Source organism: Ciona intestinalis, chromosome 9 (genome assembly GCF_000224145.3).
Source record: "Ciona intestinalis chromosome 9, KH, whole genome shotgun sequence".
Lineage (NCBI taxonomy): Eukaryota > Metazoa > Chordata > Ascidiacea > Phlebobranchia > Cionidae > Ciona > Ciona intestinalis.
In genome coordinates this window covers 3,904,360-3,920,979 of record NC_020174.2, presented here as the reverse complement: position 1 = coordinate 3,920,979, position 16,620 = coordinate 3,904,360, and the positions used below count along the sequence as shown (strand labels likewise).

Below are 16,620 nucleotides of genomic sequence, written 5' to 3'. Positions count from 1 at the left end.
GATAATTTTTCTCTTCTATGCATTAACGCTATTAAACTTTTTACGTAAAAAGAATTCTCAGGCTCAATTTAAAACTTGTTTTGCTTCGAAAAGCAAAATGGTGCATACTATAGTTGGTATACATTTAACTTGACCGTGAAATTGGTATTTAAATTTGAAGCACATCAATGTCTGTCTTGCGCAAAGCAAGCGACGGTATATATATATATTGATTTAACGATCACATGGCTTATTAAACGACATTCCTGGCTCCGGTCGCCTAATATAAATCCGATACCACTTTTGCCACTTGTCCCTCATATTACCCAAGTCGGTCGTTACATCGAATGCGTCCAAGACTTAGGATGTACACCAACTAGGATCCAGATAAAAAAATAAGTTTAACGTCTTTTATTAACGAACCAAAATTCGTGTCGCTCGAGTTCAGGATTATTTTTATGGTTGAAAAAGAAATCCGAACACAGCGTACATGCGTATTGTTTTTATAAATAGCTAGTTGCATAACCCACGATGGAATTGCTACGTTTTCTAAAAATAACCAGCTTTTAACGTGTAGCGCTAGTCCCCATATTACGTGAACGTTATACTTTTATTTCAAACACTAGCATTTTAGATACAGTAAGCGCACAACTTATATATAAATACGTTGGATAAAAATGTTCATTAAGGTCCGTAGACATTCTTGAGCACTCGCGTGTGTCTTTTGCCCTTGTGCATGATACCTCTTTGATTTGAAATATCGTGCCTAGCGATTTTTTTACGGAAAATAAACCTAAGACCCAGGATTGTCTTGGACACAGTATATCCAATTGGAGGATTAGTTTCAGCCGCCTGTAAAGGCAGGGTGTTATTTTTGATCCTACACTCATCTACACGTTTTTGCTTAATTAGCCAGTCTCTTGTGGCAGCGGGACATCCTATGCCATGTAAGACGTGTGTAATACAAAACATGTAACATTAAAGCAAAATGATAACGGCAGATACCTACATGAGCGCGAGTGCCATGCCGACAAGGTAACTGAAAGCGCGAGGAAGCAATACGTGACCATTAGTGTCATAATAATCGGCAACTCTTCGCTTTGTTGCCACTTCTGCTCTCGCGAAACGGAAAGGAAATAGACCACGGACAATTCTGGGTATATCATATTGAGTTTATATTTACTATTTCATTTTATCCTGGTTTTGAGCGCTGGAATTTAAATATGATGTGGAGCCTTACAAGTTCATTTCCCTTTAAATTCAGCTGGTAATGGTAGAATATGTTTATGTTATTAAGCCAATCGCAATTAGTGGCTTTGTTTTCTTGTACCCAACTGGATATACGCTTATTTTTAAGCTGATAGACAGTAGTGATGTTACTAAATAAAAATTACACTTACCATTGCCCTAGGTAAAAATAAATGAATCGACACGACGATTGACAAATTCGCGGGCTTTTATACTATTGAGAGTTAATCGTTACACTTGGCTAGTGGCTAGTGCGAGCGAAGTATAGTGTGGAAAGGAACACTAAAGTTCCGCGGTAAACAAACCCCGTGCTTTGCGCTTTACTTTAACTTTGCGGATGAGATACCTTGGGTTTCTTTGCATAGGACAAGTCATCCGTGTTTTGAAACAGACGGAGAAAAAGGGAGCGAAAGAATGTTTTGCACTGACGTCACTTACGTCACGGACGGATAACCTTTGGGTTTTCTCAAGAGATAATTTTCTTTCTCTTGTATTAACTGTAGGAGCTGCTCAACGATAACTGTCTGCGCATTTGCTCTGTAGATGTCCAGTCAAAACGCCATGTTGCCGAAATGTCAGAGAGTTGGTACGCAGAGTAAACAGTTCAGTTTGGCAATAATTAAACGGAGTGTTAGCGTTGCAGCAATGTTGCTTGGTACTCTATTTATATTATGTGTGTGTCCAGTTGTTATGAGTCGTAGAAATATAAACAAGACTGTTTTGAACAGGAGAGCGTTCAAAAATAGCGATGTCAACACGTTCTCACAGTGTAAAACAATGTTAAACTTTGAAGAGGTTCTTTACATTTAACCATTTCAATTTTAGTGGCACTTCATGGTGATTTAATATTAGAGTAAAGTATCTAAAGTTATTACATAGCACCGGTGCTTTCAGCGTAAACACTATAGTAACTATACCCGTGTTGCTTCGTTCTATTTATAAATTTATGTATAACGAGCGATCGCGCATTCGTGATATGCCTTGCCTATATTTTCGCCCATATATAATTCGTGTCTCGCTATGAAGTTTTGCAGAATGCTGGTAACCAACAGAGACTAAATCGTGTCCAGGTCATCAGTAGTTGTAGGTACTGCTCTGGTACTTTGCACAACCCCAAGCAAACTTGTAATTTTGCTAACAACAGCAAAGCAACGGCAAGTGTTTTGGACAACAGTGGACCGAGACCAACTATAACTGGAACTATAGCAGCTGTCACCCCGCATCTCTAAGGAATAAACCGGCAGTTTTAACAATTGTCACACATAAGTGACTTGTTAATGTTTGCTAGTGTGCTACGGAATTTAACAAATCCAATTGCTGTAAAAACCCAACAAGTCCAATCAAGTTTTTGCCAAAGAGCCGACCGTCCCGTGCGATGGACGTGGCATCTTCAATTATCACACAAGTCGCTCGAGATGGAGAACAGATGAACAATGGTTATACCCCACCCACCCGAGGTATTATGTTGTTTGTTGATATTACTGCTTATACTTATCAGTGATTATATAAAACCCTATGTGGGTCCAATCCAGTACAGTCTTTGATGTATACTTTACATAAATGTTTTCTATGTTTTTAGTGGTTTACCAAATAAAGAAGCAAGGTTTTGACACAAGTTGTTTTACCTAAATTTAGGCGTCACTTGTTTTGGTTATTGTAATACTAATTTCATGTTACACTGGCCCAACAGTGTTTTTATTTTATTACTTTATTCCTGTTAATTATTCTGATCAGTTCTGCATATGATAGCCTATGTTTATTGTTAAATTCTTGTTAAAAGTGGCTTTTTTAGGTGTTTTATCTATTATGTTATTCTGCCTAATTTGCTTCATGTGAATATGTTATGCGTGGTTTGGCATACCGTTACAGCATATTGATTAATGATTACATGTAAATCTTAGTCCAAAAGTTGAAAACGTGTTTAAAGATTGAATGGTATTTACATGGTTTCATTTAAAAACAGATTTCTGTTGTGTAGACTGTCTGTGTTTCTGATAAAATTAGATATATATACTAGCAATTGTACAGTGTTATATGACAGGCATACTTTTTAAATTAAAATTGAATAAGTAAAAAAAAATATGTACAGAAACTAGCAACTACTCTGACAGTCTGAATCTGTTTAAATGAGTTTGTTTTTACCTTTTACCGCATAGTGGGTAAACATGTATTATTCCATGATCATAAGATACCATGATTTGCAATTGAGCAATTTGTTGAATTTGAAGTTTTTCTTGCGGTACTTGTCCTTGTCGCCTGAGGCAAAACAGGAGAACCTTGTATATCACTACAGTACTGACTGGTTGCTGGTATGTGCTTGGCTTGGCCACTCTTAAAGAATATAATGGTACATTAGTGGTGTATCAAGCTTCCATACTGCTTAATTAAAACTAATACAAATAAAGTTAATTTAAAAAGAAAAATTATTCATCTTTATTTTTGTTTATTTGCAAAAACTATGAATATACACAGTATCCTTTCATTTAAATTATAAATTCTAATATAGGGTGGCATTGTGCATTTTAATTAAGGCTACATGCTGTACCACCTATCTCTGTTGTACTGACTGTACATTGTTTCTTTATAAACATAAACTGATTATACTATTGGCGCTACTATACCACAATATGTATTTGTATCATATGGTTGTGCTACGTAATATAATGGCATGCTGCTGTGTCAGGGTAGAATGAGGTCATTAATGGACTGGCTAATGTTGATACAGAGTGAATGTGTCTTGTTTTGAACATTTGTTGGATGCAAGTTGAATTTATATGTAAAATACCTATTAACGTTAAAAAGTACTTTTAATTTGTCCCTATAATCCTAGCTAGGATATATTTATATTTTTTAAAATTTTGTTAAATGCAAGCTGAATTTATATGTAAACTCACTGTAGACGAGAATTTTTTTTTGAATTTGTCCCTATAATCCTAGGATGTATATATATTTCTAATTTATAGTTTAAAAATCATGTGATATTGAAGATTGTTTTGTTGGTATGATTTATTACCGATATGGTATGTAGGAGATAATAGTGATTCTGTCATTGGCTAAACCTAGCAACCACAAAGTAGAACACAAAAGAGAGCAAATACACGCAAGTAACAGAATATATTATGCTTGGCATTGGTAGGATAAACAACTTCATCTGACCGTGTCCTTTTGTTGTGCGGAATGACTCACTGTCTGATCATGTTTTGTGCTACATATTTGTCACCTTTATGACAAAAATCTGTTTTTATGATATTTGCACACTATGGGCAATGGGCTTAGTATAATAAAATGTAAACAAAGAAAGCCACAAAATTACCAGTTTGAAATTTTTTTAAGTGCCGTATTAGTTTACTATTGATGTAAAGTACGAACATCTCATTGAAAGCCTGCATGTTTGGCTCAAATCTCATTACCACAGTGGAATTGTATAATTAATTCCCGTACTAAACCGCATTTATATCTTCCCTTGCTTTGATTTTTTGAAAAAGGGTTTGGCCTAATGACACATTTATATAGCATTGATTTAGTGTGTAATTAATATGCCATAACATAAGGTTCCTGAATTAGGCTATAGTGGTTATATTTTGCTTCTTTTTGAAACAACAACAGTGACAACTGTCTTGTTTTACCAGATAACAGATCACATAAAGGTTCAGTCAAACGGAAGCAGAAGTCAGATTCACAACGGGGTACTCTGAGGTCCTTGCTGTGCTGCTTAGGCAGGCCGAAAAGGAAAACACCGTTCAATCATTCTGCCCCACAAGACAACTGGACCTCCTCCCAAAATGGGAAAACCGACCACACCCCCCCACCTTCTCCTGCCCTGGAGACAAAGACACCAGAATTGGTAATTGATCTAATTAATTCATTTCCGCCAACATCAAAGGCCAATTGGTTATACTATACAAAGCAATTTTAAAAGTTATTATGTATGGCGTAGGCTTTAATTTAAACTGTTATAAGATGGCATTGTGTTCTGTTTGCTACTTTATAAACTACCACCATATTTTTAATTTAAATCAGGTATGGGCGATTTCTTATCCAATCCTCAATGTACAGTAATAACCCAGCAGACAGCAAACACCTGATTTTATCGATGTATGTTTTATTTATATAGTGTAGAACAAATGGCAACCAACACTGCTTATTGCCACCACGGACAGAGAAGCACAATAATAAAAAGTGTGCGGTTATAGACCTGGATGAAACTCTTGTACATAGTTCTTTTAAGGTGGGTGACTTATACAGTGGGCTAAGTTCTGTGTTGAAATAGATGTCTTAACTCTTAACCAGTGTATTGCAAATCCACCTTTTGTATATTCACCAAGGCACTACAGTTAAGTATTGATGTAAGTAGCTGATTTCATTCTAATAGCATCAGTACACCTTGCAAGGTTATTGACATTATAGTAGGTTGGGAGAGATGGGACATCTTTAGCACATAATATTCAAATATCCTGTTCGAGTTTAAAACAAATAGCAATGGTCTATGGGAGTCGTGAGGATAACGATTTTATAATTCTTTGAATGTTCTATGTTTATGACCAAATGGGACAACAAATAGAATGAAATTGTGTCCCATTTTCCCCTACCCTTTTAGAAAGGTAACTTGAAACTTTACTGAAAACTTCCAAAGGAAATATTTAATCTTGCTCAGCTAATTTGCTGCAGTAGTTAGGAACATTCTCTCCCTGCAGCATTCTATGCAGCATAACTAACTTTTATAAATCCTCATTTACAGCCAATCAACAATGCAGATTTCATTGTTCCTGTTGAAATAGATGGAACTGTACATCAGGTAATTCATGTGTTAGATCGGTGGTTCTTAAACTTTTTTGTATACTTTACTCTTTTAACAAAGATGCTTGTCAGATTTATCCTTAATATGTAATATGGCGCTCATTTATTAAAGAGCGAAAACAACAAATTACATCGTTTTTCGGTTATGTTTAACGCAAGAGTTGTTCAATGTCTGGTAAAGTACTACAATTGGCACAATTTTTCTGTCCCATCAACTGATGTGGATTTCGATTGGTAGCTCATTTACCCTCTAAATACGAGGAATTCACCCCCAGTGGTAAATTTACCCCAGTTTAAGAAACCCTGGGTTAGATTAATAATAATATTCTAATGCCTATTTTGTGAAACCTTTGGGGTATTTATGTTAAGGAGTATTAAAACACGATTTCGCAGTGGGTTACTATTAATAGAATTATGGGCCGAAGTTGATTGTTTTCATAAAATGCTCCTTGCGGTCATTGTAGACAGTTGCAGACCACAGTAATTCTATTTATATTGCTGAGAAATGTAGTCTGTTTAACTTTGTCTGGGTTAAAACTTAAAATTGCTTTAGTTATTATATAGTTTTCAGTTTCCTTTTGGGCTATATTCCATATTTTATTGCATTATCCACATTTTTTAAAGTGTCTATATTTATCAGCTTTGAAAAAATGTCAAGAATGTAAAAATAGGGAATATAGCTCATGAGAAAACTATATAATACTGAACTGAAGGCAAAAAAGTTTTATTTTATATATATATATATATATATATTATATATATATATATATAGGCTATACATAATAGTTTGTGAAAGTGTTAGTTCTTGTACAATATAATTAGGACTTTAGTTTTGCAGTTTAAGGTTCTTTATGTTTAGTTAACATTACAAAGCAGTTACATTACAACAGCATGTTTCACATAAACATGCGTTGCTACATATTACCTTCCTTGTCTTAAATCGGGTATCATGCTTTGAGTCATTAATGGTGAAATATTCAAGCTAATGCTATAATGAATTGTGTAGTGAGACAGCTTGAAGCGTTTTTGACCTGGCCACAATCATTTACCAATATTATGACACAGATTAATGCGTTATTGTTTTAGTTTCTTATTATGTGCGCATGACTTTATCTGAATAATACAGATTACCTGATTTATTGGTAAAAAAAAAATTCTTTTCACTCTTGGAGCATTGCAACCTAGTATTAGTTACATAATGTACCAAGCTCATAAATTTATGCATACTGTTTTTTTCCGCGAAAACCGCGCAGTGAAAGGTTTTAAAATCCAGCTCATAGCCGGGCTCAAGTGTAGCTTTGGTGTTTAAGCCCATTAATATCTACGTAGTTGAACTGATGTGTTCGTATAAGCATGATGAGTGCCTGGTTGTGAGTGTTAAACTTCTGGTTACCAGGAAGAATGCAGGAAGGTATTGATGGGTGAATCACTTCAACCACTTGCTTGCAAAAGTGATCCCACTATCCTGAACATTGTTTATTCTTTTGATTTCTGTGTGCAAGTTTTAGGGCTTCATTTAACAAAAAAAGTAAAAAAATTAGTTTGGGTTGCTTTGGTCCTTTTTCTAGTCAAATGTAATGTGTTTCACAGGCCATACATAATTTTATTTGTTGCCACAGTTTTTTCTTTAAATTTAAGTGAGCCTGTTTTTGTAAAAAAAAATAAAAAAAATATGAAGATTCCATAATTTTATCAACAAAACCAGTTCCATTTCATATATCTGAGGAGTGAGTTTTACTAAAATAACAAGGCTTGTTGATTTGGACCTCCTAGCTATGTGTTCATATATATCTAAAAGTATTAAACTTGGCAGTTTACGATGTGGCATATTATCCCAATATTTACCTCTTGACGCCTGTGGTATTCTCCCGTATGTACAGTCACTTGCACTGCTGTTTTCACATTGGGTTATTATTTATTTTCAGTTAGTTAGGTCTAACAGTTTGGGTTAATCTTTAATCTGCTACTGCTGCCTATGTGACTGCTTACAACAAAACAGTTTCAGTTTTTTTACCAACTTTTTTCTTAGTTTTATCATTTTTATTCATAAATTTCGAATTATTATTATTTTTTTTTCAATTTTTTTGTTATTTTTATTTTTTTTTTAAAATTCTAGGAATGGGTGCTAAAAAAGTATTCACCCTAAATACATAAGATTATCAATCCTTGTGGGTGGGCCACAGTTACATTAAAAGACATGACAGCAGATTTAAAATCCTATTATCTCTCCCAGGTTTATGTTTTGAAGCGTCCCCATGTAGACGAATACCTAAAACGAATGGGAGAAATGTTTGAATGCGTTTTATTCACTGCAAGTCTGGCCAAGGTAATTATAAATTCCTGCGTTGGAATAAATGTTGCTTTAACACTTTTTGCTTACTGTCTTCTCTATGTTTTATTCAAATCTCGATAAATATTTAATGTAAAACGGATAATATTTGGCAGTGAGCGCCCAAAAACTTATCACGTTTCTATTTTCAATATCGGATGTGGTGTAGGTTTTTTCGCTGAATAATAAGCTTTTGGTTTTCTTAGAACAGCTGGGATTTTATTGTTTTTCTAAAATAACACCCAAGAGACAACACACTGTTGTGTAGATTACTTGAGTTAATCTGCCTATTATGAATGGTCATTTAACCTGTGTCATATTTATAACCCTGCCACAAATTTTATTTTATAGCTATTTAACGGTAAATTTAATCATTTTCAGAAAATAAAAAGTAGTATTTTAAACATATTTTTTAGGTAAATTTAATTAGTTTTTAATTTTAATTTTTTTTTTGTGAATTTAATAAGTATTTTATAAAATAAAAACATACTAAATTAGAACTGATGCCACCCATATTTATTTTTTATATTAGTATGCCTTGTTGCCACCCCAAACACCAAACCCTAACACATATTGTTTAACAAAACTACACCAAATTACATTTAACAACAATTTCCAACAGTACGCAGACCCAGTGTCGGATCTCCTTGATAAATCCGGGGTCTTCTCTTCCCGTCTCTTCCGAGAGTCTTGTGTCTTCCACCGTGGAAATTACGTCAAAGATTTGAGTCTCATCGGCCGTGACTTGAACAAGGTCATTATCATCGACAATTCTCCAGCTTCGTACATATTTCATCCAGACAACGCTGTAAGTCGATAAGTGTTACCTACCTGATGTTATATTGATTTTTTTAGCCTTGATCGCTAAACCTGGTCGCTCAGTGGATGTCTTAACCCTATATAGGCATATAATTGGCTTAGTAAGGTGTTTTTTTATACTAGAGCTTAAAGGGTATGTAACATGGACTTTTTCAGTGTTTACTGTGTAGTAGGTTTTTTCGTATCAAATTGTATTTATTTGAAAGCCTGTGTTAGTTTTGATATGTTGTGTCCAAGGGGCACAGACAAAGTTTAAAATCCGTTGTCTTTTTGAACTATACCTATGCATTAGGCCTAAGTTTCTTGTAGAATTCTATTTTATGTGGGTGAGGTCCTTGTCAAGGACCTGGGGTTATGCTAGATTAGGCCTATTACCCTGTTTTTTTTAGAAAGCCGAATAACATGGTATCATCGGTCATTATTTTGAATTGTAAGATTTTTTAAACTAGCAGTGCTGTAGTGCTGTCTTTGGTGTATAATACACTTTTCATACAGCTTTTCAATAATGAACTCTAATATTGTAATAATAAATACAATGTCACCATGTAATAGAGTCACCCCCATTCTAAGGGAGGTTAAATGAGATAACCCACATAAATTACTTATTTGTCATTTTTATTGCTACTGTGCAAGCTGTACAGTGTTTTTATTTTGATCTTATCTTTGTATTATGCCCGCACTTATGGTAAATCTTGGTCTACTTTTCTATTTTCTGAAATGAAAAAGTTTTTCATGTAGGATGTATATATGTATGATAATGTATTAGTAAAAGTAGCACACATAATATACCAATACCTTACCAGTATAATCCCATAATTGAAACACAACTATCAGTCCACACAATGTAACTTCTTATCATAAATAAAGTCTTTTTTAAATAACAATTTTACACCAAAATGTATGGATGGTATTGTATTTATGCTATATATTTATACCATCAATGTGACAGCTATCTCATTTACATATATAGTATAGGGAAGATGGGAAACCTTTTTATTCTATTTTCTTGTCCTATTCGATAGTAAACAAAGAACATTTAAAGAATTAAAGATGGAATTAAAAAAATCGTATCTTTTCATGACTCCCAATAGACTGTTGTTAATTGTTTAACTTTAAAACATGATGAGGATATTTATATATTATGTGCGAAAGGTGTCCTTCTTCCTCCACCCTACTATATATTCACGAATCCCCCTATTTTCCCCAGGTCCCCGTAATATCTTGGTTTGATGATCCAACTGACACCGAGCTCCTGGATCTTCTCCCGTTCCTGGAGGCAATCGCAGAGTCCGAGGATGTTTATTCTGTCCTCCGGACACATGGATTTACGTCTCATGCTAAGGAGACGACAGCTAACATACAGAGACAGACTGAACAAGAAGATGGCCAAGAGAGGTAGAATTTTCAATTTTTAAACATAACTTATTTTTTATTGATTTTGTTTGCCTCTCCAAAAACGGTAGCGAAGATTTAGAAGTATTTTAAACGAAAAGAAAGAATGTAGCGACAAAAAAGTGATTGTTCAAACACGCTTATAGTTATAAACATGGTACAAGTATGGTCGCTACAACGAGCCATTCATGTTTAATTATTTCTAAGTTAAACTTCTAATAAAAAAAAAGTTATGGGTAAAAATATTCAAAATGGTATAATGTTAGTGCATTCAATGGTTTAGTAGGGAACTGATTTCTTGGACATGGCCAATTTTATTTCCTAGAACTCACCAGCCCGATTGGCCTTTCTAGGCCTTATGTATTATTATATGAATATCATTATATATGAGTAATAAGTTGTTATACAGGTTATTGCAGGTTTGCCTACACCATTTTGTAACATAAAATAGTAAATACTAAATGCCCATTTTATGTATTCAACACTATGGTGTGATTTAGCTGTATTAAGTATTGAAAATAGTAGTCTTTATAAAATCATTATTTTAAAAAAGCTTCAATTCCCATGCTATAGTGGTTAAAACTTGAGTGTGAAAACCAGTTGAGCTCATTAATCCAAATTCCTTCTTACTAAACCGCCTGCTAACAAAGTACCTAAATGACCCGACTACATGGCTTAGACTATATACAATTTAAAGAGATTCATTTGCTTCAGCACCCTGCTGTTTAAACAGCTGCAGTTTTTCTAACTTGTTATTGAAGCTGGCATGCTTTTCTTTGCCATACTCCCACGATTTATATATGTAGGTGTGTACGACCGTACGGTACTTCATTTCAACGTTTTATATCCGCGTTTCACATAACTTTGTTATACGAGTCAGTTGCTTGTTTACGGTTGTTAGCCCGTTATAGTTTTATTGGTAACGAAGCAGTAAAATACGCTGTAAAATGAAACGCTCGGTTTGGCTGCCCAATGAACCAACTGTACTTGCGTTGTTCAAGGCGATACAATTTAAACACGGGTCGATTTAATCTCTAATGCTGCAGATTATTCGGATTATTTCGATTGATGTTTTGTAAAGTTATCTGGCCAATGACGAGTCCTATGCGCAGGGCCAAGTCTCAAAAATAAGCCTGTACTAAATCCCCACACGCACCGTCCACGTTGTTCAACGTGGATAGCTAGGTGTTATGAACTGCATACTTTTGTGTTATACGCACTTCTACGTAAAATAGCGCCCGCGGTTTGACTCGCTGCATAACAACCATAGTGTAACACTCCATATCACCATTAGCGCACATTTCTGTAGCCGTTGTGTGTATTGTTCGCAAAGCGCTGGTCGGCCTTGTTAAGAATGCAGCAGACATCATCAATCAACAACGCCACTTAAATCCCATGCCCGACTTATGCCTTTAGGCGCCATAACAAGGGGGTCACGGTGCCCTAATTTTGCTTGGGGTCACGTTGCCCTAATTAAAAAAATGGGATGTTATTATATGCGCTGGCACCCAGTTTCCACTTTAAAATCAATTTAATTCTAAATTGAAATGTCGTTTTGTAAACGCAAATATTTTTTCTATAAATTTGCTTTTAAATTAATAAATTCATGCACATTGTCGCTATGGCCCTTCTCTTAAAATTATAAGAAATTCGAACGTTTAGAAGTGTGCTAACATATAATCGAATTCTAAATATATAACATGTTTGAGTAATGCAAACAACACTACAGTGCCTTTTGAAAAAATCACACCTGTCATAACACATCAAATCGCCAATGGTAACTGTACAGGTTAAACGTTGTGCAGCAAACCAAACCTACAGATCACTGAATAAATTGTCGTCGCAACTCGTCCGCAAAGTTTATCATTGTTGATGCTACCTGACGAGGACCTGTACTGCGACTAGGCAGACAGTAGGTCCAAGTTAAGCCATTGCACATTGGTTTAACAATGACCGTGCGTGTTGGCAAAAACCCCTTTAAAACAAGATTATGTCGCGTGCGTGGACCAATTTCCACGTCTGATAAAAAGATAAAAGAAAGTTAATGATTGTTATTCGCGAAGGTGACAGCGGACAGTGCAACAACCGCCAACGTCCGGAATACACAACAGCCCACGCCACTTCGCCCATTCCTGGTCGATGCCAATTCAAGCAAGAACACGTCACCGCCCAACGACCTAAAGTGACCTTTGTGGGCCGAGACGTCGCCGGGAATATTTTCTCCCATGAACTGGCGGTGACCGGTTCGGACAAGCGGTATCGGCGCCTTCTGGTTTCAAAACGCTGTGTCATGACACGCGAAGCGGCTGTATAACGGTGCTACATAAAGTTTTAACTATAAAATAACAAGCAGTTTTCAGGCCTCGTTCCGTCCCACGCCGCCACTACCTGTAGCTACCAAATTGCTGAAGGTGTCCCACCCATAGTGCTCCGTGATCAAGGCGTCGTCATAGTCCCTGTTATAATTTCCTATACGCCAGCGCCCCCTTTCATTTGTATTATAGAAATAGTGTATGGGTACTCCGATCTAGGCACGTCAGCCACCTCAACGATCTTAGCGTTTTCTTCTGATCTTGTTTTACCAAACATACCGGACCGTAACTTATGAGTATGAGCTTATTTTGTATTACTCGCTGTCGTTAAAATCGTGCTTAATTTGCCTACAGGAGTTTTCCTCCGCCCGTAAGGCGCTCGCCGCTGCTTGTTCCAGCGTATTCTCCTAACTCGCCAAGTTTCAACTTTTTTTGCGATTTTTTTGTTTTCTGGGCTGTTAATACTTCAGCCAACAATTATGGGCGTCCGACTCTGCTCCCGAAGCGTTAGAATCGCCCCCTTTGACCCCCCCCCCTATCGCCCAGTATCCAGGTGCCTTACAATTTCGTCTTCCGCTGCCTTTTCTCCGCTGTGACGTAATAAACCACATTAGAATTGCATTTGTGCCGACAGCGCCGGGCAAATGCATCTGCGCATGTCGCGACTGATGGAGCACCGGCGGTTATCCAATTACGCTCCATGGTCGTGTAAGTCGCCCCTACAAAGCATTTCCACTAAACAGTGATCTTTAGCGCACACACGCGGTAAATCTTTTCTGTAACTTGTCGACTTCTCGCGGCACTTAAACATTTTCTCCGTTGTTTTATTCGTCTACGCATCGTTTACATTTAATCTCGTTCTCGATTTTACCCGATTTTAAGTGTATTTTCTACAACTCCGTGGTGCAAGCTACGCATCCCTATACCGGGAGGACATTTTACCCGAACCGCGCGGCCTAAATGAAACATCGCTCCGAACAAACCCCCAGCTCGTCCAGCCGCCAACCACAGCCGTCACGTCACGTTCACGTTATAGGCCAGCATGCATAATTCAACAACCAACGTCGCGTTTTCCGCAAACCCACTTCTAAATCTGGAATACTCAAGCCATGCATTAAACAATTCGGATTTCGGGAATCTCACTTTTTCGCTTTCTCCTCCTGAGCTCCTCATCAAAAGAGCATCCCTCCTTAAATTACATTCTGCAATTTTGGAAAATTACTAAATCCACTCCGTTTTTTTTTTCTTAAACTAGTTGCCCACGGCCCAAAGTCTCATAGAAACGTTTAAGAATTTTTTTTCAGCACTTTTACCATCGACCTTTTACTCAGCAGTGGGCACTTCTCAAAACTCCTTTTATTTTGAGCGCATTTTAGATTGGTTTTACCGTGTTTCCTAAATCGCCGTGTGACCCCCTATGTGTATAATGTAAGCCCGTGTATTTTATTACAGGGGTTCTTCTGCTTGGGTTTGCCAAATATTTTCATGCATTTAAATAGTAATAACATGTATAATTCCATGTGTGCGTCAACACAAATCTGATTTTAAATATCAGTTTTCAAAAGTAAAAGAACCCCTGTTTTAAAGTGATAAATTTAAATCTTTCGTTTTTTCCTTTCCTTAATTTACCACACATTTCAAGTAATACCATTTTCATTTGTTCATTCATTTGGTAAAGTAGCGGCGTTAGGAATATATACCATCATGTTTTAGACACTGTCCAAATCCTTTTCTTGTAATGAACTCTCTCTCGTTCGCCTTGTTTCCTGTCGCCAACTGTGCGATCATTGGTGGCCCTGAACAAAAAACGTATTTTGTATAAATTTCAATATATATAGCTCTAATCAAGCTAGTGTGTGGATGCTGGTGCAACAAGCAACAGCCTTGTTGGGATAGTAAAAGCTGTTTGATATTTATCAACGGAAGTGTGGCCGGGAAGTATCTTTCAAAGGGAAGTTGCTCGTTGGAGAAGTTACGTCAGTTCGGTTCCATGGACTGTTTTGGAGAAAGTTGCAATATTGCTATCGTTTTATTTTACAGTCTTGTATATGTAAGAAAGCCAAGTAGAAGCAAATTCGTACTTCTATCTGGACACGAAAAACATCCTTTTTATAGCATTAATGAAAAGCATATCGGAAAAGGCAAACAGAAAAATACCTTTGCACTTATGCAAGCAAGATTTCTATCTAAAACGATTGCGTCTCTACAACGACTTTAATATATAGTGGGTTGGGGGAAGATGGGGCACCTTTTCATTCTATTTTCTCGCCCAATTTGGTAGTAAACAAAGAAAATGCAAAAAATTATAAAAGCGTATCCTCACGACTCCCATAGATCGTTGTTAATTGTTTAAAAGATGATCAGGATATTTGGATATCATGTGCTAAAGGTGTCCCATCTTCTCCCACCCCACTGTACAATATTTAAGCTGTAGGTTAAGCAAACTGTATCAATAAACTGCACTTTGAAGTCAGCCGCTATAAGTAAATCAAATGGAACTTGGTAAGTAGTTGTTCTTGTTTGTTAATTTGGTAGTTTCGGCTAATATATATTTTTCCAGATATACTGTGGATCAGATGCTCGTTTCTGAATCGCCGATTACTCAAGTTTGGGTTACCCAGTTTGATTTTATAATATCTGCCCCATCCTACACCCCAACGCCAAGTAAACTTCAGAAAATATTTTTTCTGGGTAGTCAACTCCAGCACGGAAACGGAGACGCCGCGTTGGTGGCTAAAAATGGAAGATAGTTTTGGCTTTGTGAATACTGGCCCTGGCAGTTTGAATGACGGGGAAATTAATAAAGCTACAGCTAAAAGACAACTCGTTGACTTTCTTGACTGGGATTTAGAAAGAGGTAGAGCCGGCCACAGTTCTGGTAACATATTCAGGTGCTCTAAGTTGGATGCGAATGGCAACGGAACTGTAACGGCGGGATAGTGATTGTATAAGTTCCACCATCCGAGGATATGTTCGCATGAAAATCCGATGACGATTTGCGTTTTTTACCTTTAGTTTTAAAGCCGGGACAAAATGGCAATGCGTTACTGCAATGGGCAATTGTAGAAAAATCCGCTTGACGGATGGTCCAAAACAAGCTTACTTCCACGGTTGGTTGTCTCGGTTCGATAAACGGGTGTTCATTTTTCGCCCAGCTGAAGGTATTATTGTACCCATCAAGTTACAAAACTTATCTGTAGTAGTTCATCGGTACATAGGTTTTTTGTGCATTGATTTTTAAGTTAAATTAATATATTTTTAATATCTTGATCGTGTTTGAAACCATTAACGGTGTATGCTGGCAGTCGTGAGGATACGGTTTCGTGATTTTTTGATTGTGCTTTGTTTACTACCAAATGAGACGGGATCATTGAATAAAAAGGTGTCCCATCTTCCCGCACCCTACTACTATGTTATAAAGAGGTATCATTTTGCGTTAACGTTTTGGTTCGGCGGATAAGAGGAAAATTTCGAATAATTTGGTTTTGGGCAAATTTGATAAAATTATTGCTTTCTTGGTTATTCATTTTTGGTTAAACTTTATATGATTATACGTGCCCGATAGATCCTCATATTAGTTTGCGGTATCTTTGATTTATGATGTTTAAAGTCACCCTGGCACCGCAAAACAAACCAATAAAGTGTATGTGTAATCGCTTCATACTCATTGAACCCATGTTGCAGCTATTTTAATACGCCCACTATAAAACTTCCATGCTGGCCGGTCTAGACACTACAACAGTG

At 36.5% G+C, this 16,620-nt stretch overlaps 1 protein-coding gene across 1 annotated transcript; it reads left to right on the top strand.

The window, feature by feature from the left end:
* Nucleotides 1-2,258: 2,258 nt before the first annotated feature.
* On the top strand, nt 2,259-14,724 carry LOC100176815 (carboxy-terminal domain RNA polymerase II polypeptide A small phosphatase 1). The gene is made up of 8 exons (XM_002128644.5): nt 2,259-2,684; nt 4,857-5,071; nt 5,342-5,455; nt 5,966-6,022; nt 8,258-8,350; nt 8,976-9,161; nt 10,380-10,567; nt 12,628-14,724. The coding sequence occupies exons 1-8, from the start codon at nt 2,603-2,605 to the stop codon at nt 12,629-12,631; spliced, it is 939 nt and encodes a 312-aa protein (XP_002128680.1). The 5' UTR covers nt 2,259-2,602; the 3' UTR covers nt 12,632-14,724.
* The last annotated feature ends 1,896 nt before the right edge of the window (nt 14,725-16,620 follow it).